The sequence below is a fragment of the Lissotriton vulgaris genome, chromosome 9 (assembly GCF_964263255.1).
Source record: "Lissotriton vulgaris chromosome 9, aLisVul1.2, whole genome shotgun sequence".
Classification (NCBI taxonomy): domain Eukaryota; kingdom Metazoa; phylum Chordata; class Amphibia; order Caudata; family Salamandridae; genus Lissotriton; species Lissotriton vulgaris.
Genome location: NC_141697.1, coordinates 80663825 through 80685013, shown reverse-complemented (window position 1 = coordinate 80685013; position 21189 = coordinate 80663825). Strand labels below are relative to the sequence as shown.

The 21189-nt window shown below is 45.7% G+C and overlaps 1 protein-coding gene across 1 annotated transcript in view; it reads right to left on the bottom strand.

Moving 5' to 3' along the window:
• The window catches only part of LOC147689637 (stAR-related lipid transfer protein 9-like), a 574886-nt gene that overhangs the window by 54215 nt on the left and 499482 nt on the right, over positions 1-21189 (bottom strand). Inside the window, exon 24 of the mRNA XM_086937097.1 lies at positions 4279-14997. Within this exon, the coding sequence (XP_086793223.1) occupies positions 4279-14997 (10719 nt within the window). The remainder of the gene's footprint in view (positions 1-4278; positions 14998-21189) is intronic.

The window sequence follows — 21189 nt, the reverse complement described above, 5'->3', positions numbered from 1 at the left end:
CGGTGTTGCGGTCCTTGTTCTTCTCCAGGTGGAAGTTGAGGTCCCCTAGGAGGATGTAGTCGGCGGAGGGGAGGGCGTGTGGGCTGATGAAGTCCGTGATGTCTTCGCTGAATTGTGTGCGTGGTCCCGGGGGTCTGTAGATGAGGGTGCCTCTGAGGGTCGTCTTTGGGTCGGTGTGAATCTGGAAGTGGAGGTGTTCAGCGGCGGTGAAGGTGTCGTCAGCGTTGGTCGTGATGCGGGTGATGTTGTGTCGGGCAGGTTCCAGAGCTCGAAGGCGTGTCTGTGGACGGATCGGGTGTTGAGCAGGATGCACTTGAGATCGCTGCTGGGGTTTGGCGTTGCTAGCGCGGTGCATGTTCGGAGGCAGGAGAACTTGCAGGTTGTGCAGGTGAAGGGTCCGTGGAAGCGTTTTGGGGCGGCTCGGCAGCAGGCGGGGTTCCGGCCGGCATTCAGTGCGTTGAGGGTGGCGTCGTCGTAGGTATTTCGGGTCGTCTTGCATCGTCGGTGGAGACCAGGGGTCCTGGCGCTGGGCGCGGTCCAGGCGCGGCCGCATAATCGGCGTGCCCGCTGCGCGTACGCGCGGTCGCCATATATGGCAAAGTGGGAGCGAGGGAGGAGCAGCTGGGAGGCGGGAGCGGGGAGGGCACAGAAGGAAAAGGGGGCATGGCCGCTAGCACGGCGGCGGAAAGCGGGGCGGGCAAATACAATACAAACACGTCAATGGGGGTACAGAATGCAAATGGGAAAACAAGATGGGGACGAAAGGTTAAACAGCAGACAGGGAAAAAACAGTTAAAAAACGGCACAAAAGGTGAAAATACTAACAGAGTGATGAAATACGGCACAAATGGGGAAAAATAAATACAGCACACGCAGTTGCGGCGAGGGTCGGGAACAGCGAGGCAGAGGGTCGGGGTCAGCGAGGTCAGCGAGGCAGGCTCTGCGAGCAGCAGTGGGGCGAGGAGCACACGCAGCAGCTGGTGGCCGTGCGGCGCGGGGAGAAATGTATTAATTCCTCCTCCTTTTTTAAAATGTATCCTCGTTTGTTTTCCTCTTTCTATGGGTGCTGCATTCTGTAGCACACATAGAACGAGGAAACCACCTCTTATGATTGTTTATGTGCAGGAAGGGACACCTTCCTGCACATAAACAATCATTAAAAAAATTACGGGGCATATTATCAAGCAGGGTGTTAAAATTATCGCCGTTTTAGCGGCAGAAAACTGCTGATAAATCGGCGATAATGGGCTTGATAATACGCCCTGAAGAATTCCAATAGAAGCCCAGGTTCACACCAGAACATGGGTTTCTATGGAATTCTCAAGGGCATATTATCAAGCCCATTATTGCCGCTTTAGCAGCAGTTTTCTGACGCTAACACGTTGATAATTTTCAATGCCCTGCTTGATAATATGCTAATGCAGCACACATAGAAGCTGACAAACGCCATTTCAGATTGTTTATGTGCAGGAAGGAGTTCCTTCCTGCACATAAACAATCATCCCCATGACCCTGGCATCCTTGCACCATGGTGCAAGGTTGCCGGTGTTGGCACATGAAAGCCAATTTTGCGCCAGCGCAGCGGAAAACACAGGGATTCGATATATTATTGTAAATATGTCACATCCCTGTGCTTTGAAAGCGCCGCAGCGTGGCGCAGCCAAAGGGCTTGCGGTGCCGTGCTGCGGCACTTTCTTGTAAATGAGGCCCTAGATACCTGGAGGTGTGTGCTATTCGTCTTGTGGCTGATGATAATTCAGCCACTTTTTCCTACCAAAGGTTTCATGCACAGGCCACACATTGTTTAAAAAACAGAACTTCCTCACATTTCTGTGGTGGAAAGTCCTGTAATATGTGGGATGAACAGCAAATCTCATGCCCTCTCCGTGTCCAACAGTTTTAGCAATATAAAAAAACAGACTATCCATGTGGGTAGGCCCATCATAACTGACAGGAACAGACCAAATAAGTGACTTTGTGAAGTCACTATACTGTCCAAGTGGCCGGCACGTGATCACCATTTGGCATATTCCTGTCCCGAGCAACAGGCCGTCTTTATCAGGAGATGTGTGGAAATATTAGATGGTCTGACTGTTGCCATTTGCCTGAAGATCTGAAGGTTTTGTCACCGAAAAGGGAAGAAATTGTGATTTTTTTTCCCCACATACCTTGACATTTGCAGGGGATTCTGGGCAATAAATACATGGGGATTCATGCAACTCACATCACCATCGATTCCTCTGCGTCTCTAGTTTTCAGAAATGTCGGGGTTGGCAGGTTCCCCTCCGTGCCGGTTGATCGTGGGCCCAAATTCTGCACACACACCCCCCACGGAACCTCCCACCATCAATACCATTGCCTGGTGTCTAGTGTATGGATTTCTGCTCAGAATCACTGTAAATCCACAAGTCGGATAATTTTTTACTCAAAAGACTCAGAACACCACAGATTTGGGCCCAAGCTTGTGGTTTTCTTTTCTCCTGTGGGAGGATGGCAAAAGGAACCTGCAATGTTTAGGGGAAAAGAAAGCTGAAAATCTGGGGTCTCATTTATTCATTTATGAGAAATGACGCATCGCTGCGTGAAAGCAGCGATGCGTCACTTCTCAGTGCGCACTCCTTGCGACATTCCTGATGTGTCATATTTAATGTATGATGCATCAGGTCGCAAGGAGTTACAGATACGTCAGTATTTCTGACGTATCTGTAAGCGCAAAAGTGACACATTGCTGGAGTGTGTCACAAAAGTGACGCAACTCCAGCAATGCGTCCTTTCACATGGGGCAAGCCCCATGTGAAAGGGCCTGCGTCAGTCTTACGCCTGCTGTGAGGCAGGCGCAAGCTTTTGACGCAACGGCGTCCTAAAAGTGACGCAGTGAAATCTCATAGATTTCACGTCAATACGCCCCCCTTGCATACATTATACCTGGCGCAGGTGTAATGTGGCGCAGGGGTTTACAAAGTGACGCATCTACCTAGATGCGTCACTTTGTAAATATGATGCAACGAGGTGCATTTTTTACGCCACTAGTGCGTCACAAAAAGTGACGCACCGGCGGCGTAAAAGTGACGCACACCCTCCTAAATGAGGCCCCTGATGTCTTGTTTAGCGCTACATCCTGGCCTGTTATTCAGAGAGAGGAAAGCAGACAGCAATAGAAACCTTGTGATAATTAGATACTGAAACTATATGTTGTGGTATATTTCCATACAGCTCAGGGGGATGCATGGAATAAAAAGACAGGTACTCTGTGAACTGGAATTTCGCTTGCAGCTGCTTTCCAAATTTCCAAATTGCACTACACAAAGTTTATTGTCTGTGGACACACTGAAGTCATGAAAAACACATATATGTCTCAGACCCCCAGGCCCAGGAAACACAGAACACAGTTGTGGGTCATGTCTTAGCAGAATATGTGTCTGCAAAGGGGAGACTGAATGGAGTTATCATGTTTTTGAAACTAAACTGCTAAAAATCTGACAAATGTCATGTTCAGCGTGTTCTACTGGTGAGCCAATCAGAGCAATGGAGGTCAGGTATGCACCAGCAGAATCCTTAGGTTGTACAAAACTAGAAAATATATATATTTTTTTACTTTCCATAAAATTCATGAGTTCGATCTATGTCATCAAATGAACCATTCACTATGAAACGCAAATCTGTCACAATTTAGTTTTTTGTGCTAATATTACCGAATTGACATTCCCTAGGAAAAACTCATGAATATTTGATATTGCTGGAATCCAGACACTCAAGGAAAACTTTTCCTGGTTAGTGCTCTAAGATTTGTGTTTGTCCATTGGAGAAATGCAAAAATACCGTATATAAAGCAGAATTGTTAAATTGGAAAATATCTTCACATATTTCATTACATCTTTAGGCTGCAATGAGATGTTTATGCATGGTTTTCACCAATGCATAATGTGCATGTGCCAAAAGGTACTTATTTTTCAGAGAGAGAAAAACTCAAAAGGAGGAAGAGAAAGGCTTAAAAATTGGGACAAAGCGAGAAAGCAGGGGCGAAAAAGACCCTGCGAGATACGGGGGCAGAGAGTGTCTAGTGGCTCGAGGTGGAATCAAAATTATGAAACCTAGGTACTCAGCACTCCGGCTTTGGATAGCGCAAGTTATGGGCTTCTGAACAAAACCTTGCATCCAGCACTCCACAACAATGAAAGTGTTCATGTACTCCATCTGCCAATAATATCTAAGCAATCAAAGTAAATTCCACTCTGTAATGTTGACAGCATTTGCACTGAGGTGCTTGTTTTGCCTCACCTTTCATAGAGCTGCTGCTTTATGGACACTGAGTTCTGCGTCTCTCCTTGGCCGCTCTTCAGGAGCCTCAGCAAGGCATCCGTCTCCCCGATTCCATAGCTCAGCTTGGCTTCTGTGAGCTCCACGGTGAGAGGGTGCTGGTTCATCTCCAGGTGGATCCCAGACATGACCTGGGCCCGCTCTCTCCGCAGCACCTCAATCTCTTTCGCTTTGGCCGTATGCATGTGGGATTTACCATCTGTCTCACCATCGCTGAGCCCAACCTGCTTCCTCATCGACTCACATTGCAGATCAGCGACAGAACTTGATGAACTTACTAGAGAAGCGGGGCTCTGCTGAACCCCAGACCAGTTGCTGAATTTATTGTGTTGGGGCAGATCCCTCAAACTGTAGCTGCGTGGTCGATGGCTCACAACTATGGAGGGGCTTTCGTTCAAGAGGAAATCCGTGTTGCATTCGCTAGCAGCGATGGATGCTGCGTCATCGTCTGGCAGAAAAAGAGTCCTATCACTTGTCGCCGAGGTTGACACAGGGTCACTCTTTGCATGTGTCCTGAATGATTCGCGAGGTGAGGCTGCTCCATAACACTGTGGGGATGTCTTTTCCCCATCTGACTTTCTTGTTGTGTCAGTGCAACTTCTGGCTGGGTCGAAACCAAAAGAAGGTGCAGATCTTTCACTGAACTCTAAAAAGTTTCCAACGGATGAAGACTTCGGCCACAAGTGACCAACACTTTGATGACATTGTTTAGCAAGCAAAGTGTCAGGCAAAATGACATCAGGTTCCATTTCTAGCAAAAGGTTGATGCCATCCTCACTTGCGCATTTACCAGGAAACGATTGTTCTAACGGAGCAGTCTCTAGCATATGTTGATTAAACCTTTCTCGTTTGTTGTGCCTTGGAAATTCAAAACTGCTGTCAGAGTAGCTGTATTCTGCAGAATCAAGCTCTGAGGTATCATTAGACTGACACCGAACTCTGTGCTTAGATTGTGACTTGCCCAGAATATTGTCTTTCAACAGGTCAACAGGTGCCTTCTTGCGTGAAAGACCAGCTTTTATGAAGACTTTCTTGCTTCCTTGGGAGCTACTGGATTGACTGTCGACCTCTGTTTGTGAACAGTTGTCCATGCTGGAATCCGTGATGCTGCGGCCGTTAGGGGACTCTGAGCCTTGCTTTCTGTGCTTAAAGGAAGATTTGACAACACTGTACTGGGGTATGATAGAGCCCTGCACACTAGCAGAAGAATTACTGGTGTTTGGACTAGCATGAAGTGTCAAAATTGGGGATGATGCTCTATCAACAAGCAATGCGTTTTTATAGGCTTGTTTCCTGTCAATGTTCTCATGTTTCTTCATGAGCATCTGATGCTCTGGGAGGTCAGGAGCACTTAAAACAGAGCTGCTTCCTGCAACTGCAGTGTTTGAGGACATATCATGCTCTGTACTCGGTGATGGAGAAGCAACTGGAGAAACCGCAGAACTAAAAAGAGGTATCTGTTGATGTGCATTTGATGGCACCCATGGATGGTTTTCCAATACAGGAGTTGAGGACCTCAGTAAGGGGTTTTGAGTTCTGACGGTTGCCTGAACATTTTTATTACATCGTTCATGGCTTAAGTTGGGCATGCTCTGCATTTTGAAGTTTATATTTAGCGATGCCCCATTACGATGGAGTGGAAATGTTCCATTGTCCATTTGACATGGTGAATCCTCCATAGTGGAGTTAAGAGATATGTGGCTTCTACAAGAATTCGGACGGTCATGATTTTGATCAGCATGGCTTCCTACGTCTGTAAGTTCTGCATGTTTTGGGCAGTCTGTTTGTATGCTTTTGTCTGAGGTGGTTTGGGTAGAGCTGTCTGATAGGTATGTTCTGACACTGGGCTTTGAATACAGTCTATTATTGCCATCACAATCCATTGGACTCTGCTGAGAAAGGTTGCCCAGCAGCTCCGAAGTATCATGAAGAAGCTGAGACAGGTGAAATGAAAGATGCTGCATACTGGTCAAGGATGCCGGCCGCTGAAGCGACCTCTGACCTAGCTCGGTCTTTGCTTTCGACAATTCTGCATAGCTTTGCTGACGTTTACCTATTCTTTTATGCCTTGCTTTGCTCGAAGTTTGCGTTCCTTGCTCACAGGTGATCTTTTCTTGCTTATCAGAAGACTCTGACTCGGAAGGGTAGAGAAGAACAATTTCATCCACAGGCACGGAACTGTCTCCAGGACTTCTCGACGTGCTTTCAAACTGGGAAACGCCATCTTCCGCTTTTGTTATTATCACTTCGCTTGATAGAGGATAGTAGTGTTTGACACCATCGGATGAATAAGTGGGTTCAAAATCTTCTCTTTCCTCATCCCACCCCTGTGAGTCTTCAATGCTACTTAAAGTGCTGGATATTACTCTAGCATTAACATAAGAACTGAGGTGTGATTGGAAGGGGGAGCGCTGTGTGTTCAACCCATTATCCACACTCAAGCACCTCATTACTTTGTGGTCATCCAAACATTGTGGGCTTTGTGTACAGGACACATCACTGGCACTACCAAATACATATTGTTTCCACCCAACTTTAAGGCATTCATCCTGCTGCCATGGATGGATGTAGGGATTAATATCACTTGAACCAAAGTGCATCACATCTTTATTTTCTTGTAAACACGAAAGACCTTCTACTTGCTCACTTCTCGACTTTGCAGCTAATCTCTCTGCTTCATGGGCAATTTCACATTCAGGGATGTCCGGACGCACATTGCTGCATTGGTAAATTCTATCTAACATTGTTGCATCCTCAAAATCAATAGAAGATGCAGGAGATTGTTCGGCTATGTTGCTTTCAGAACACGTTTGAGAATTTAATTTGCTGGAGAATGAAAAATGTGGTGTTTGAGTTGCCTTCTGTTTACTGAATGACGTAGACTTATCCTGTGCCGAGGCGTCTTGCTTCATTACAGATTTCCCAGTATTTATCAGACCCTCTTCCTCAGTCGGAGATGGAGGCTCAACACTCATGCTTAAGTCATGTTGAGACCTGGAGAAGGAGTACACTGCTTCTTCTGTGTTTGTGGTGGCAGCAATGGCCGGATTGGATAACACATGACCCTGCTGAGGTGACCTCTGCTCATCTTTCATGCACTGAGATTTATTTACAATGGATTGTTTTTCATTGGGAACCACTGGACTGCTTTCATTCTGAAGGCTCATAGAACTTGGGTCACCAGAACTAGAAGCCTTCCTTTTACTTACTGATGATGACTTTAACCTTTCTGATTTTAGTATATTTTTTTTCTCAATGTCCTTTGCCACTTTGTGGTCTTGGTTTCCACCGTTATTTCCTCCTCTATCAGTAGTCGAATCTCTGAACGCTTTGCCAACCTTGTTTCCAACTCCACCTGCACATCTTTGTCTTACAAACATTCTGCTTTGGTCGATTTCTTTGGTACTGTTTGGGTTTTCACATTTTGCACTTGGAGACTCCTGAGCTGCATTCTTGAAATCATCATGGGTGTTTTTGGAATCTACTGGTTTCTGTGCACCATCTTTCTGACAGTACCCCACAACACACTCTTTGTCTAAATCCATAAGTGGCAAATTGATCAGTTCTGGATGATCTTTTTCCTGATATGCCAGAATCAAATTTCCAACACCATCTACAAGCGAAACTCTTTTCTGCGGCTCTCTATCAACCAAAAGTACTTTTTCACCATATGTCATTGAAGGCAACATCCCTCTTGTGATGAGGGCGTCAACAGGATGAATGAGCTTCCCATCTGCAGAAACCATCTCCTGTGATCCCACTGTGAACGTCTGTGCATCGTGATTTTGCACAATGCTTTCCAAGCCTGTCTCCCTTGGTGGTGGCCCGCTCATTGGCTGCTTGCCTGGTTGCATACATTTTGGTGGCTTGACTACACTATCTACAAGACTTAATTCATCAGGGCACTCTGCAGTCAGCTCATCAAAAGGAGAGCATAGATGAGTTGTGGCAGCTAAATCACTGAAATTAAGGACAGGGTAAAGCAATAGGTTTCCTGAAGTGATCAACTGGCTATTTAACTGTAAAGCGTCTCTTTGTAGTGTCCACGGAGTTGGATTCGCTGAAGATATTGGAGAGACTGAAGCAGGTTTCAAAGGGGCATGGTTAATGCTTCCTCTGTCACAAGGGGGGTCATCCACAGAGGCTTCCATGCTTATATCTTCAACTGAATGCAATTCTTTCTCAATATATGCAGAACCCATGTTCTCTGTTTGAGTTTTTTGAAGACCTAGAGGGTCTCTGCAGTAAGAAGACAAATCATCAGCTTGCAAAGAAGCTTCCGGTGACTCGCTAACCTGATGACAATATTTAATTAATGTACAACCTTCCTGTAAATTAGATGCATTATCATTATCGCAAATGACAGACGAGGCTAATAGGATGGGGGTTTCACATGTGACAGGTTTACTGACTGAATCCTTCATGTCATTTTGTTTTTGGGTGTCAGTGGCAAAGGATAAGAGAGTGTTCATGGGTCTTTCCCTTTGCTGCGGATGCAAATAAATACAAGTATCCACAGTGTCGTCCTTTTGCAACACCTGGGCATCATAAACATTGGCCTTCGACACCTGGGGTGCGGTGCCTAAAACCAAAGACACATTCTGAGTGCTACCTGAAGGGAACCCTTTAAGGGTCCGCATGTCACACTGCTCACAATCTTCAATGGCACTAGAACACTCACTTGGTGTGCTAGCAGGTGGATTGCATAGACAGTGAGAGTGTAAAGTTGGTACACAATTAGTGCTGTTGTCATCCCCATTACTGGATGTCACAACTATTTCTTTTTTGTTTTCGACTTGTGCAACTGCCTTTGTTTTCTCCTCTCTTTCATGTGAGTGGCTGTAATTGGTAATTGTGCAGCTTGCATGTGGACACACAGCTAAAGAGAGAGTTGGCACTTCTGATTTGCATTTGTTCTTCTGTGGCTTCTTCTCTGCTGGGTTCTCAATCTGAGCGTTTCCAGTTGCGGCAGGGTGAGGAACTGGATACTCACAAGTGCCTCCATTTGCAGTGGAGGATGATGCATGTTTTTCAGCACAGGGGCCACTTTCTTGTGCTGTAGGCAGAAGGATGTGGTACGGGTCTTGTAAGCCAACTGGAGATCTCACAGTAGAAAGCCCAGATGTGCACTTATCATTGTCAGCTTTGGAACAGTCTCCAAGTTGTGACATTGGGTCTAACATAGGATGAGCTCTTGCTGGACTCTTTACACACAGGTTGGCTGGAGTTTGCATTTTCACTAATTCAACGCCAGCTCCTTCAGCATGAACAACATCTTCAAACGTTCGGACGATACCAGACACACCGCCTCCATCTTTTACAGCTTCAGGTAACTCCACAGGTTGCTTTCCATTTGCATAGTTAACACTGGCCCGAGCCTCTGATATTCCCATCGGTAAGCTATGCTGTAATGGCTCAGAAGGTACAATATTTGGCATTGATTCTGGGGAACCTGTAGAGAGCAGCACTAAGGTTTGAGGGATATTTCCATGGCACTGTTCAGAGCCAACACTAATAAAGGGCCTTGGCACATTATTCAAGCTATAATGACCTACTAATAGTTGGTTCTTTGTGGAGGAGGTCGGTGAGCTGTTCTCCTGTTTCTTAACCACACAACCGGAATTATGCTGCTTGCTCGTATCCTTCCCTGCAGCAGGCAAAGCTTGAACAAATTGCTCTTTCTCTGTTACAGTTTCACCGCAGGGACACGCTACCTCCTCTACAACAATACCAGTAAGCCGTTTTTCGTGGCCTGTTGACCGTGCAGTGTTGCCCAAAACCACTTCAGTGTGATTGTTTGTTACAGGATAACAAACAGGATGCAAAGCCAATGAATCTGCTGAAGCAAATGTACTTGCAGTGTGATGAGGATCACATATATGGTGAGGGATGTGAAGGTTTTCAGCAGCAGTCGCATGTGCATCTGGCTGGCCAGGTGAAATGTTGAATCCGTTCAGGCTAATCTTAGTTTTATTGTTATTTTGTGAAGCATTGAATACACCATTGCTCACTTTTCGATGAAACACATTGTCATTGCTGACCAGACTCAATGCCTTGGGCATTTGTAGCCTGTCATCAGTCATCAAGCGTGCACATTCCTTGTCTGCTGAGGTCACTACATCTAGTTCACAAAGGCCACTGTTCTGTATCTGTTTACCAGCATGGACCGCATGGTCTGCAATACCACCATCGGAGTACTCCATATGAGGCACAAGGTCACTGCTGGTCTTGTCTTCGTTGCCAACTCTGTCGCCACACAGATATTCCCTGATGTCATTTTGTTCAAACGCAGGACTGTGTTTGTCTAAAATTCTGTTAGTGGACCGGCTTGAAGCATCCACCTCATTGCTGATACTGGTGGCTTCACTCTTAATTAGTGTATTTTGTGTAAGAGAATCTGTAGTCGAATTTTCAACAGGAGCCATTGGTGGAATTTGCTTTTTGGGACCAGCATCAAAAGTTCTTTCAGGAATCTTGCTCAGACCTCCAGTATTGACCATTGCACCGTGATCATTTGCAATTTGAGGGTGTTGTGGAACGTTCTGAGAGCACAAAGCAATTGCACCTTCTGCAAGCATTTCATTCACAGGAAAGAGCCTTCCATTTTCTTCTACCTGCATTGCCTCATGCATGCCTAGTTTTCTACGAAAAGCTATTGTGCCCTCAGTATCATTCGTCCTACCACCATCATTTGGGGGTAACAATATGTTTTCAGTTTCAGTTTCACTCTCTGAGTTTCTCCTATGTTCCTGTTCAATGTTTGAAAGTGGCAATGATCGCCTTTTAGAAATGTTGTTTCCCTGGTTCTTTAAAATGTGGAGTTGACTAGCAGCTTTCTTTGGATGCATCACAATTAAACTTTCAGGATTCCCACGCAGGAAATCTTGTTCTTGATGCGTGTCCTTTGATGTGTTGTCATTTATAACTTTTGCACAGTTGTTCAACTCCTTCCTGTCATGCTGCGCCATATTTTCAGTCAAAGAAGAGTCTTTTGCCAACACTGTCTCTTCCTTCAGGATACCCTCTCTTCCTTGGGTGGTATGAGCAGCTAGTTGCTGGGATTGAAGTACTGTTCTGCTGCCCATTTTCTCAAGTGCCTTAACCTTTTTGGAAAGCTCAAGCTCTCCAATACAATTTGTTGGTTTCAGAGTTGGAGCAGAAAACACAGCCTTTTCCTCCTCGTGTGCATCAGGCAAGGATCTGTCATTTGTGGGGGACAGTTCTTTGTAAGAATCCGCTGTGGGTTTATGAAACTGCTGATCTTTGCTGGGGATGTCTTGTTTGGTGCTTGTATTGTTTAAGGGGTGTGTAGGGCAGGAATTGACAAAACTCATTCCAGAGTTTGTAACTGATTTCATTTCTGTCCCCACTGTTGGCTGCACATGGCCATTTCTTTCAGTTGTCTCAGTCTGTAATCCTTGTGGTTCATTTATTTCACTCGCCTCAGCTTCTTGGGAAAGGTTACGTTCAGATTCTTGAGGCAAATCCAGTTGTACATCGGATATCACTGGCACAGCTAAATCTGGATTATGTCTGCAAATGGCACTTGGTAATACATCCTCACAACTTGCATCATAAACCATGTTACTGCATATGTTGGAAACCACTGCTTCTAAAACACTGGTGGTTGAGAGGCCATTGTCTAATGAGAAATTCTGATTTTCAAGAGTCTCTGTGAGTTGTTTTGGCTCATCTTGGTTAGTTTTGTTTATATGCATTTGTTGGGCTGCACATTCTCTGGTGGTGGATGATTGTGGCACACAACCCTCCTGATCTTCAGCTATATCAAACCTGGGCAATGTACAGTCAGTGCATGAGCTCAGTATCTCAGTTGTGTTGTCACTCTTGTAAGTAGACCCACATACCGCGCTCTCCATGACTCTTTCAGGTGGTTGTTCTCCTCTTTCTTCTACTTTCTTTCCCAAATCTACTTCCACAGTCTTGTCAGTTTCTAGTGATACTCTACCATCACTGCAGTCTACATTTGTACCTGCCTGAAGTGCAACCTCAGAGGATTCACATTTTCCCACTACGGAAATGGGTTTTTCAGAGGAAGTGTCCTCAAATACATTTCCCTCCATGGATTTTACACTACAGTTCTTTAAAATCAGACTCATTTGGTCCCTTTCAACACCACTTTTACTTTCACGCTGGCAAGTTCTAGCTCTCTCCTCATCTGTGTTCAAGGATGTTTCATCTTGTGTAACCTTCACATGAAGTCCCTCGATAGGCGTAGAGTCTATTTCAGGAAGGTTTGTTTCGAAAGGTAACCCCTGACAGATCTTCTGTTCTATGGGTTCGGACTTACAGTTCCTTAAAATGAAATCTTCAGATTGCTTTTTGACACTAGGTTCACATTTGTGGATGCTGCTTGCATTGTCGTCTGTCCGCAAAATGCAGACATCTTGTGCAATGTTTCCATCAAGGCTGTCAATGCATGAGGTTGAAGTGGCTTCTACTGCATGAGACACAAGTTTCTTGTTGCCAGTGTGTGCTTGATCTATGAAAGAAGGCAATCTGCCCTCTTGATTGTTACTCGCTTCCCCAGTGGTTGAGTTATTTTTATTTAATCCCGGCAACACATGTCCATCAGTTACAACTTCTGGATGATATTTGCATTCCATTAGTGTATGTTCTTCAATGGGTATTTGTTCCTCTTGAAATGGTTCAGTCAAAAGTGTGAGATCGTCTAATAAGTGGCTCTCTGTTTCTAACAATGGCTCTATAAGGTGCATATCCTCATCGGAAGCAACAATATCTGCAACAAGAAGCTCTTGTTCCACTCCTGCCACCTGAAGCAAAGCTGTATCATTTGGGAAGGTGGAGCAGGAAGGTACCAACATGTTGTGAGGAGTCTCTGTGCTAATTTGCTCAAGATTTGCAAAAGTACATTTGGGCGCCTGCTCCATGGTAGCAGCCGCAGTGCAACCACCAGTGCCCATTCCCTCCACATGCTCATCTGATAAGCCTGAAGACTGGATCCTGTTAGGTTTCAGAGTACTGAAGAGAGATGGTCCATTTCCAGGTTGCTTATGAAACAGAAACGGCTCCGGTGATATCCGCTTCAAGTCTTCATCATTTTTCTGGTTTGCTGGCACGGAATGCAAGGTACTTTCAAGTGATGAGCCTGGACTTCCAACCAGAGAATCTGTAGTCATACGGGGACTACTATTTTCACTTTTTGAGCCACAGGAAGACCATGCATCAGTAAGCACCAACGGGCTTCCAAAACTGCTTTTTGTTTGTTTATCATAAATCCGTGGGCTTGTTCCGAGACAATCCTCCATGTCTACCAGGGAGGACCTGCAGCTCTGACTAGAGCCGGAGTCTTCCTTTAAATCGAGGTAAAAAGAGCTGCTTGCCCCCAAGTTGTTTTCAATCGCTGCATAATTCTCAAAGGCATCAGGTTTTGGATGGTCTTTCCTACGCAACAATGTCGGCAACTGAGGACTTTGTGACTTCCAGAAGAGTTCAACAGGCATTTCATCAGAAGATTCAGACTCTGGAACCTCTTCGGCATCAGCAAGGCTGTCCACTGAAAAGCTTCGTTCCTTTTTTCCGAGCCCACAGCCTCCAGAACTAGGGCCCACTGCGGGCAAAGCACCATGATGACCTTGATCTACAAATGAACTGCTTGGCACTGTGACAGCCTTTAACTTTTGGGTAGCCTTTCTCCTGTCTCTTCTGCTTTTAGTTCTTTTTTCAGTCAGCGAGTCTTGAGACATCTCACTGTCATCGCTTCCTGACTCTTCTTGGTTTGAGCGACGGCCATTCCTCTCCAAGTCCTCCCTTCTCAGCTTCTCTGCCAAGGCGTTAGCATAGGCAGAGGAGAGCGAGTCAACGGAGTAGAAACTTTCTGTGTCTGAAGATTCACTCTCATCATCCTCCTGCCACTTTTTGAGAAAACTGGGGGTCGCTTTGGAAACGCTTGCTGTCAGCGCCTCTGTGCTAAGCCACTTCTTGTTGGCATGTTGGAAAGGAACACGAGAGCTCAGTCTGTTTATACTTTCAACTGAAGTGGCTGTGGCTATAAACTCCTGATTTGACTCGGACTGTCTCTGAATACTTGGTTGGGGGACACGTGCCTCACCTTTCTGAGTGTTTACCGTTTGTTTGGAACGCCCCAGAGGTGGCTTTCCAGACACAACTTTTTTCTTGACTTCCTTGACAGATGTGACCGGGAGTGAGGGAGGATCCAGCCTCTCTTTCCTGTTGTTCACAGAATGTGGTTTGCCTTCCGCCTGTGTTGCAGAGTTCTGACCTGGATCTCCCAACGTCCTTGATTTCCTGGCTGGATTAACTGATGCTAATGATTTAGGGACAGTTTTGTCTTTGCTGTTGGTAGTCTTACTTTTTGCCCCAGTTTGTCTTTGTCTACATTTCGCCTTCTCCATTTTCAAATGTTCTTGAAGCGAAATAGGATAAGTGAAACAGCTACAATCCTCGTTTATATTTTCCAGGTCTCCAGCAGAGCCAACATTTTGGTTTTTGGTTAGTGGTTTCTCTCTCAAGGAATAGCCAATTTTTACAAAGTTCACAATTCCTCTTGAGAGACACTTGGTGCCAGTGCTGGCGAGACACTCTACGGACAGTGATTTCCTGGGCGGGTGTGCGGCATGACGAAGACAGCAATGCAATGAAGTAGATAATTCAGGAGGGTCAGTGATCGTCAGCCAAGGACTGGAAAGAAAAGGAAAGGAAAAATTAAACTTGTATTCACTGTACAGATAGATAATTACTAAACAGGTGAGTTGGACAATGGCATAATAAGAACCATGTAAGTAAGCAATAACCCGCAGGGAACACATTACAGGGGAACTGCAGATTAAAATACTATAGCAACCCCAACCTCTCTGATGTGAACATCCCATGGAAACTTGTCCAATCTTGCTAAAGAAGAACGAATTTACACCTATCTGAGCTCAAGATCAACATTTATCAATATGTTCTGCAAAATTGGCATAGACACCGCTGGAATGCTCTTACCCATGGTACACAAGAGGCCTGCTTATTTCTACTGCTGTTGCCATTTTTCGTGCCCGCCTAATGGCAACCCAGGGTTTTGACTCTCACTGTACCTAAAGAAATTGTTTTGTATGGTGATCTCCATATGACGGTGTCAGAAAATGGTGTTGGACTAGCTATCATAAGGCTGCCTGAGATCCTTAGCCGCTGCTGAGAGAAGTGGCACATCTGCTTGGCCATATTCCCTGGTGGAACTAAAGCATTGGAATCTTCCTCCCTGTGCTGCAGGTGAGGTGCAGAGGCCTGACCTTAGCTCACTGGGTTTTGTGGACCTTACATTGGCCTTCCAGCTGATGGTCAGCATTGTGCACACCTCTAGTTCGTAAAGAGTCTCAGAGTCAGTGATTCCATGGAGCAGGGTTGGCGGCTGAGCTTACTAGTGGGGCAATTCTGCAAGCCTGCTACAGAGATTGACCAAACTCCTAGATTGTATGCATCAGCCACGCTTCTGCAATTTCTCTACAAGTGTTTGTTGCTGGGAAGAGTGACACCTGAACCAATGGAGCTGCTAGCCATGTGGCCCTGCTCTCCTGAAATGGAAAGGTGAACTTGAGCATCCGGACAGTACGGGTTGTATTTGTATAATTTCCAGTCTCAACTGCATTTTGGCACATAGCTTAGCAGTTCCAGGTGCAACACGGTCTGTGTGGCCAACCTTGTGTAGAGCTGGTATTCTTTTCTGACAATAATTCACTGCAAGTTAATTGGGCCCTAGGACCATGGCTGCTGTACTACTAGAATCTGATATGAAACATCTTTTATGGACCAGTAAAATGTGCTGAAAACATACTCAATGCGGCTGTCGCATTTCTAGAACCATGTGAGGGAACAATGCTAAAGACTTTAATGCAAAATTGTTTTATCATAAATCTGTTGTAAGACCTTCCCTTTCACTTTCTCCTTCGCCTTTTGATCATGTGACTGTAGTGATGCTGCCCCTGTGCTGCACTAATTGGGACACCAGGTTCTCGTGCTAGCTCCCCCTGTGATAGCTCTCTTGCCCACAGTTTGCTACCCTCTACTGCCTTGTCGACCTGCTGTCCTCAGTTTGTGCCTCCTCTGTTAGTTTCTTGCCCTCTGTTTATCCTTTCGCTGTTTGTTTCTTGCCCTCTGTTTTGCTGTTTTCTGCCCTCTGTTTTGTCTTTTTTTGCTTGCTTCTTGGCCTCTCTTTTGCCTTTTTCCGCTCCGTTCTATCTTTTTCTACTTGTTTTTCTGCCATCTGTTTTACCTTTTTCTGCTTGCTTCTTGCCCTTTTCCTGCTGTTTCCCTCCTTCCACCGTTTCCCTCCTCCCGCCACCCAAAGCCCCACCCTCCCCAGGAGCTACTTATTGGAGGCCGCAGGGCGGCTGTGCCACGCCAAATGGGTACCAAAGGCAACCCTATCAGTGCCAGTCTGCGCCTTGACCACACCCAGTGCCCGGAACCCTGGTCCTCCCGCCACCGAAACAAGTGTTGCGCTGCCTCAATGTGAGCAACCAAAGTACTTTTCTCCTAACACCATTGCCATTTCTCCTTTAATACAGGACCACCAGTCCACACAGAATTCCACGTGACACCACACCATCCTCACCCCCAACGTTGCCTTCATCACCGAAACATGGCTCAGCCCGATCTCAAACCCTGACATTGCCACAGGAACACCCAAGGGCTACAAGATGATACACTGAGACTGCACCAACAAACAGAGCAGAGGCATCACAATAATTCTAAAGGAAACCATCCGATGCATCACCACCAACAATGACCACAAACCTCTCATAGACCACCTCAACTTCCAACTACAGACGAATGCCAACACAACGATAAGAGGCACCCTCAAATACAGTCAACCCCCCCCCCCCCCCTCCCCGGGTCCTCAACCAGCTTTCTGCGCCACTATCTCCAACCTCATGGGCCCCTAACCATCGATTCTTACCACTACATTCTACTCAGCATCCTCAATTTCTACATCGACGACGCCAGTGGCGCCACCTTTCTGGAGGACCTGAGCAACATTGGCCTCACACAACTGGTCATCAAATCCACGCACAAAGCTGGACACACACTCAACCACATATTCACCTCCAATTCAGCCATGTCACAGAACTCACCTGGTCAGACCACGCCATTGTTCACTTTACCATCTCTGGTGCTCAGCACACCATCACCAAGCATCACAGCTGCTCCCATCGCAGTTGGGGCAAGGTAACAGAGACATAGTGGACTCAGGCCCTCAGCACCACCCACCCTGATGCCTCATCAGACCTAGAACAGACCGTTCAGATCTTCTCTGCATGGATCACCAAATGCTCCAATAAGAATCACTCTGATGAAACCAGCAAAAAACAACAAAATCGCAAACCAAGCCAGCTGGGACACCCAAGAGCTCAGAATCGCCAAGCACAACTGCTACTGAGTCAAGAAAAGATGGCCCTCCACCAGGAACCCCTCCAACAGAGCCGCTCACAAAGCAGCCCTTAGCAATTATTACCTCTGAATCAAGGAAGCCAAGAGAGCAGCCATCGCAGACCGCATCGATATATCAGGCAACCACATGAACGAACTATTCAAAATAGTCAAGGAATTCTTCAACCCGGCAGCCACAAAGAACACAATAGACACCTCTCAAGAACTCTGTGACGCACTCTCAGACTACTTCCACAGCGAGATTGCCACCATCTACAACAACTTCGATCCCCAACCCACTGCTCTCAACTACCTCGGTCAACCAGCGCACATCAGCCGAATGATCACCATAAGGTTTCCACTCGCAACACAGACCACCACGGCCATCATGTCCTCCATCCACTCTGGGGCACCCATTGCTCCCTGCCCCCACCCTCTTTTCAATCTCAGAACCAACTGAATAAGCAGAGAACTTACGAGTACCATCAGAACCTCCATCACCACAACAGCCTTCCTGGACATATGGAAACGTGCAGGGGTCCTACCCCTCCTAAAGAACCCCTCCTCCGACCCCAGCAAGCACACAAATCATTGACCAATCTCTCTCCTCCCGTACCCTGCAAAAGTAGGTGAGAAGGTCTCAACCAAACGCTCACCGAAAATCTGGAACAAACCCACCTGCTTGACACCTCCCAAATCAGGATTCCGAGCAAACAACAGCATGAAGACAGCGCTGATCACTGAAACAGACGACATCAGGATGATCCTCAACAGCAGGGACACTGTTGCCCTGATCCTCCTCGACCTCGCTGCTGCATTCAACACCATATCCCACCAAACCGTTATCAACAGACTCTACAATATCAGCATACAGGAAAGCGCCCTCAAGTGGATCGCCTCCTTCCTTACAGGATGCACACAAAGCATCCGGCTGCCTTGCTTCACCTCCAAACCCAAGAACATCATATGCGGCGGTCCCAAAGGATCATCCCTCATCCCCACTTTGTTCAAAACCTACATGACCCCCCTCACAGACATCATCAGAGGCCAGAACCTCAACATAATTTCCTACGCAGATGACACTCAATTTATACTCTCGCTCACCGAAGACCCCTCCACCAACAGAACAAACTTCTGCAACGCCATGACCCATGTAGTCAACTGGATAAGAGCAGATTGTCTTAAACTCAAGTTCGACAAGACTGAAGTACTGATCTTCGTGAAAAACACATCCATATGGGACCACAGCTGGAGGCCAGCAGAACTCGGACCTACACCTGCGCCAACAAACCATGCATGCAACCTAGGCATCATCCTCACAGCGAACCGACCATGAAATGAAAAGTCAATGCAGCTGCCTCCTCCTACTTCCACACACTCCGCAGAATCTTAGGATGGATCCCAGTCAACACCAGAAAGACCATTACTCAGGCCTACATCACCAGCAGCCTCGACTACAGCTACGCACTATGCTGGGTTCTCAACCCAGCTCCTCAGGAGACTCCAAACCATACAGAAAGCTGCAGCCAAACTCATCCTGTACCTCCACAAACAAACCCACATCACCCCACCACAGAAACCTCCACTGGCTCTTCATCCAGAAGAGATGCCAGTTCAAGATCCTCATGCATGACTACATAGCCCTACAAAATCAAGGGCTGGCCAACATCAACCACAGACTTAATTTCCACCTACCCGCAAGACACAGGTGCTCCTCCTCACTAGCCCTTGCACACATCCGTCACAGCCCCAACGGGGGCGCTCGGTCTCCTACTTCACCACCACGACCTGGACTCTGCCTCTAGAGATACCATATATATTCGCTCTTTTTCATTTACAAAACGTGCTTGGTTTACTGAGAACAGACTTCCTCTAGTGGCTATGTATTTACTCCCATTCTTGACAAGAAGGAATGGATGTGAAAAAGTTTTTGGATAACTACAAACTCATAAGCTTGTGGCTGTTGATCAAGTACACAAAGCATTGTAACTCCCACATAGAATTACATACAAGTAAATCAATTTACAAGGGTAAATTCATGTTTTGTGAATCCCAAATGTGATCTTTCCCTTAAAGTTCTGGAAAACTTACACTGAGCTTAAGTATAATTGATTTTTAGGAGTTGAGTTAGGACATAAAATCTATAGTCTCTTTCAAACACTGCGCATTTGTCTTGAACGTGTTTGTACTCAACAATTTACATGAGCTCTCCGTACATCTCTGAATCAGTCTTGAAGAAATCATGAAATAAGAAATAGCGCAACAAGAGAAACAAATTTGAAGTAAATGTCTGTACACTGTGGACATAATGGTTTTGTGCATTGATCACTCATTCTAGACAACTGTCAATGGGACCAAAAGCCTCAGATGAACTGAGGGAAAAAATATGTAATTATCTATTTGACATGGTCTGAATTCATGAATTACTTTTTGAATCCTGACCTTCGACTAGGCCACTGAGCATTCACATCTTCACTGGAGAAGTTAAGAGGAGCTCTGATGACATCAGACAAGGTGTGGCTGCTTATTACAGCCAAAGAATTCTTACACCATTATAACTGGTAAATTGGCTGAGTGCGCTGCAGTGCCGCTAAACAAATCTGCGTCCACAATATAGGTGGCAAGGCTAGTGTTAAGTGAGCCAGCTCGTTGTCTGCGGTGGGCAAACTGAGCACGGCTGAGTTGGGTAATTGTGCTTTTTGCTTCAAAATACATAATTATTTTAATGAGTTAAAATATACTACTATATTGGAACGATTCATATTGATCATTCACGCAGAGGGTTATTTACCAGGGGGCCAAGCAAATCAAAGCAATGCTTTGCATCACTTTGCACCGTGAGAGCGTCTGTAAACAACCTTAGAAAATAGCACCCTTAGTTACAGCGAGCAAGATGGCTATGTGACTTAAACCCACAGCTGGCATCTACTGTGATATGCAGTTCACGTGTTTGAATCCCAGCATGACCAACTCAGGATTCCACCCTTCTGATGTTAATAAACTCAGTACCAATAAAGTGGGTGACATTAACACCTGCATTTGACTACGCTTACGAACAGCAGAAGCGCTACCTGAACTTCTATAAAAGACGCAGGTTGCTGCAGCATCAGAGTACCTTCAATGAGGTCGTTTCTTCAGTGTGAACGTACGATAAAGGGTTTTCTACTGGAATATTGAGTTTTAAATATCAACATGCATAAATGTTGTGAACAGAATATTTGCAACCTGAATATCGTGAAGGTAAATAAATATATGTATCAGTTTACTATATGTAATTCCACATATATGTACCTTGATACTGTATAGATATCAGCAACATACGTAGATAAGGAATTGAGAGTAAATATATCTAGAATTACCAGTATATACCTTTCTTCATAATATTCTGGTTGTCGATACTTTGGCCACAATATTTTTGAATGTCGATTATTTGGTATTGATATTCTTACAAACATACTAACA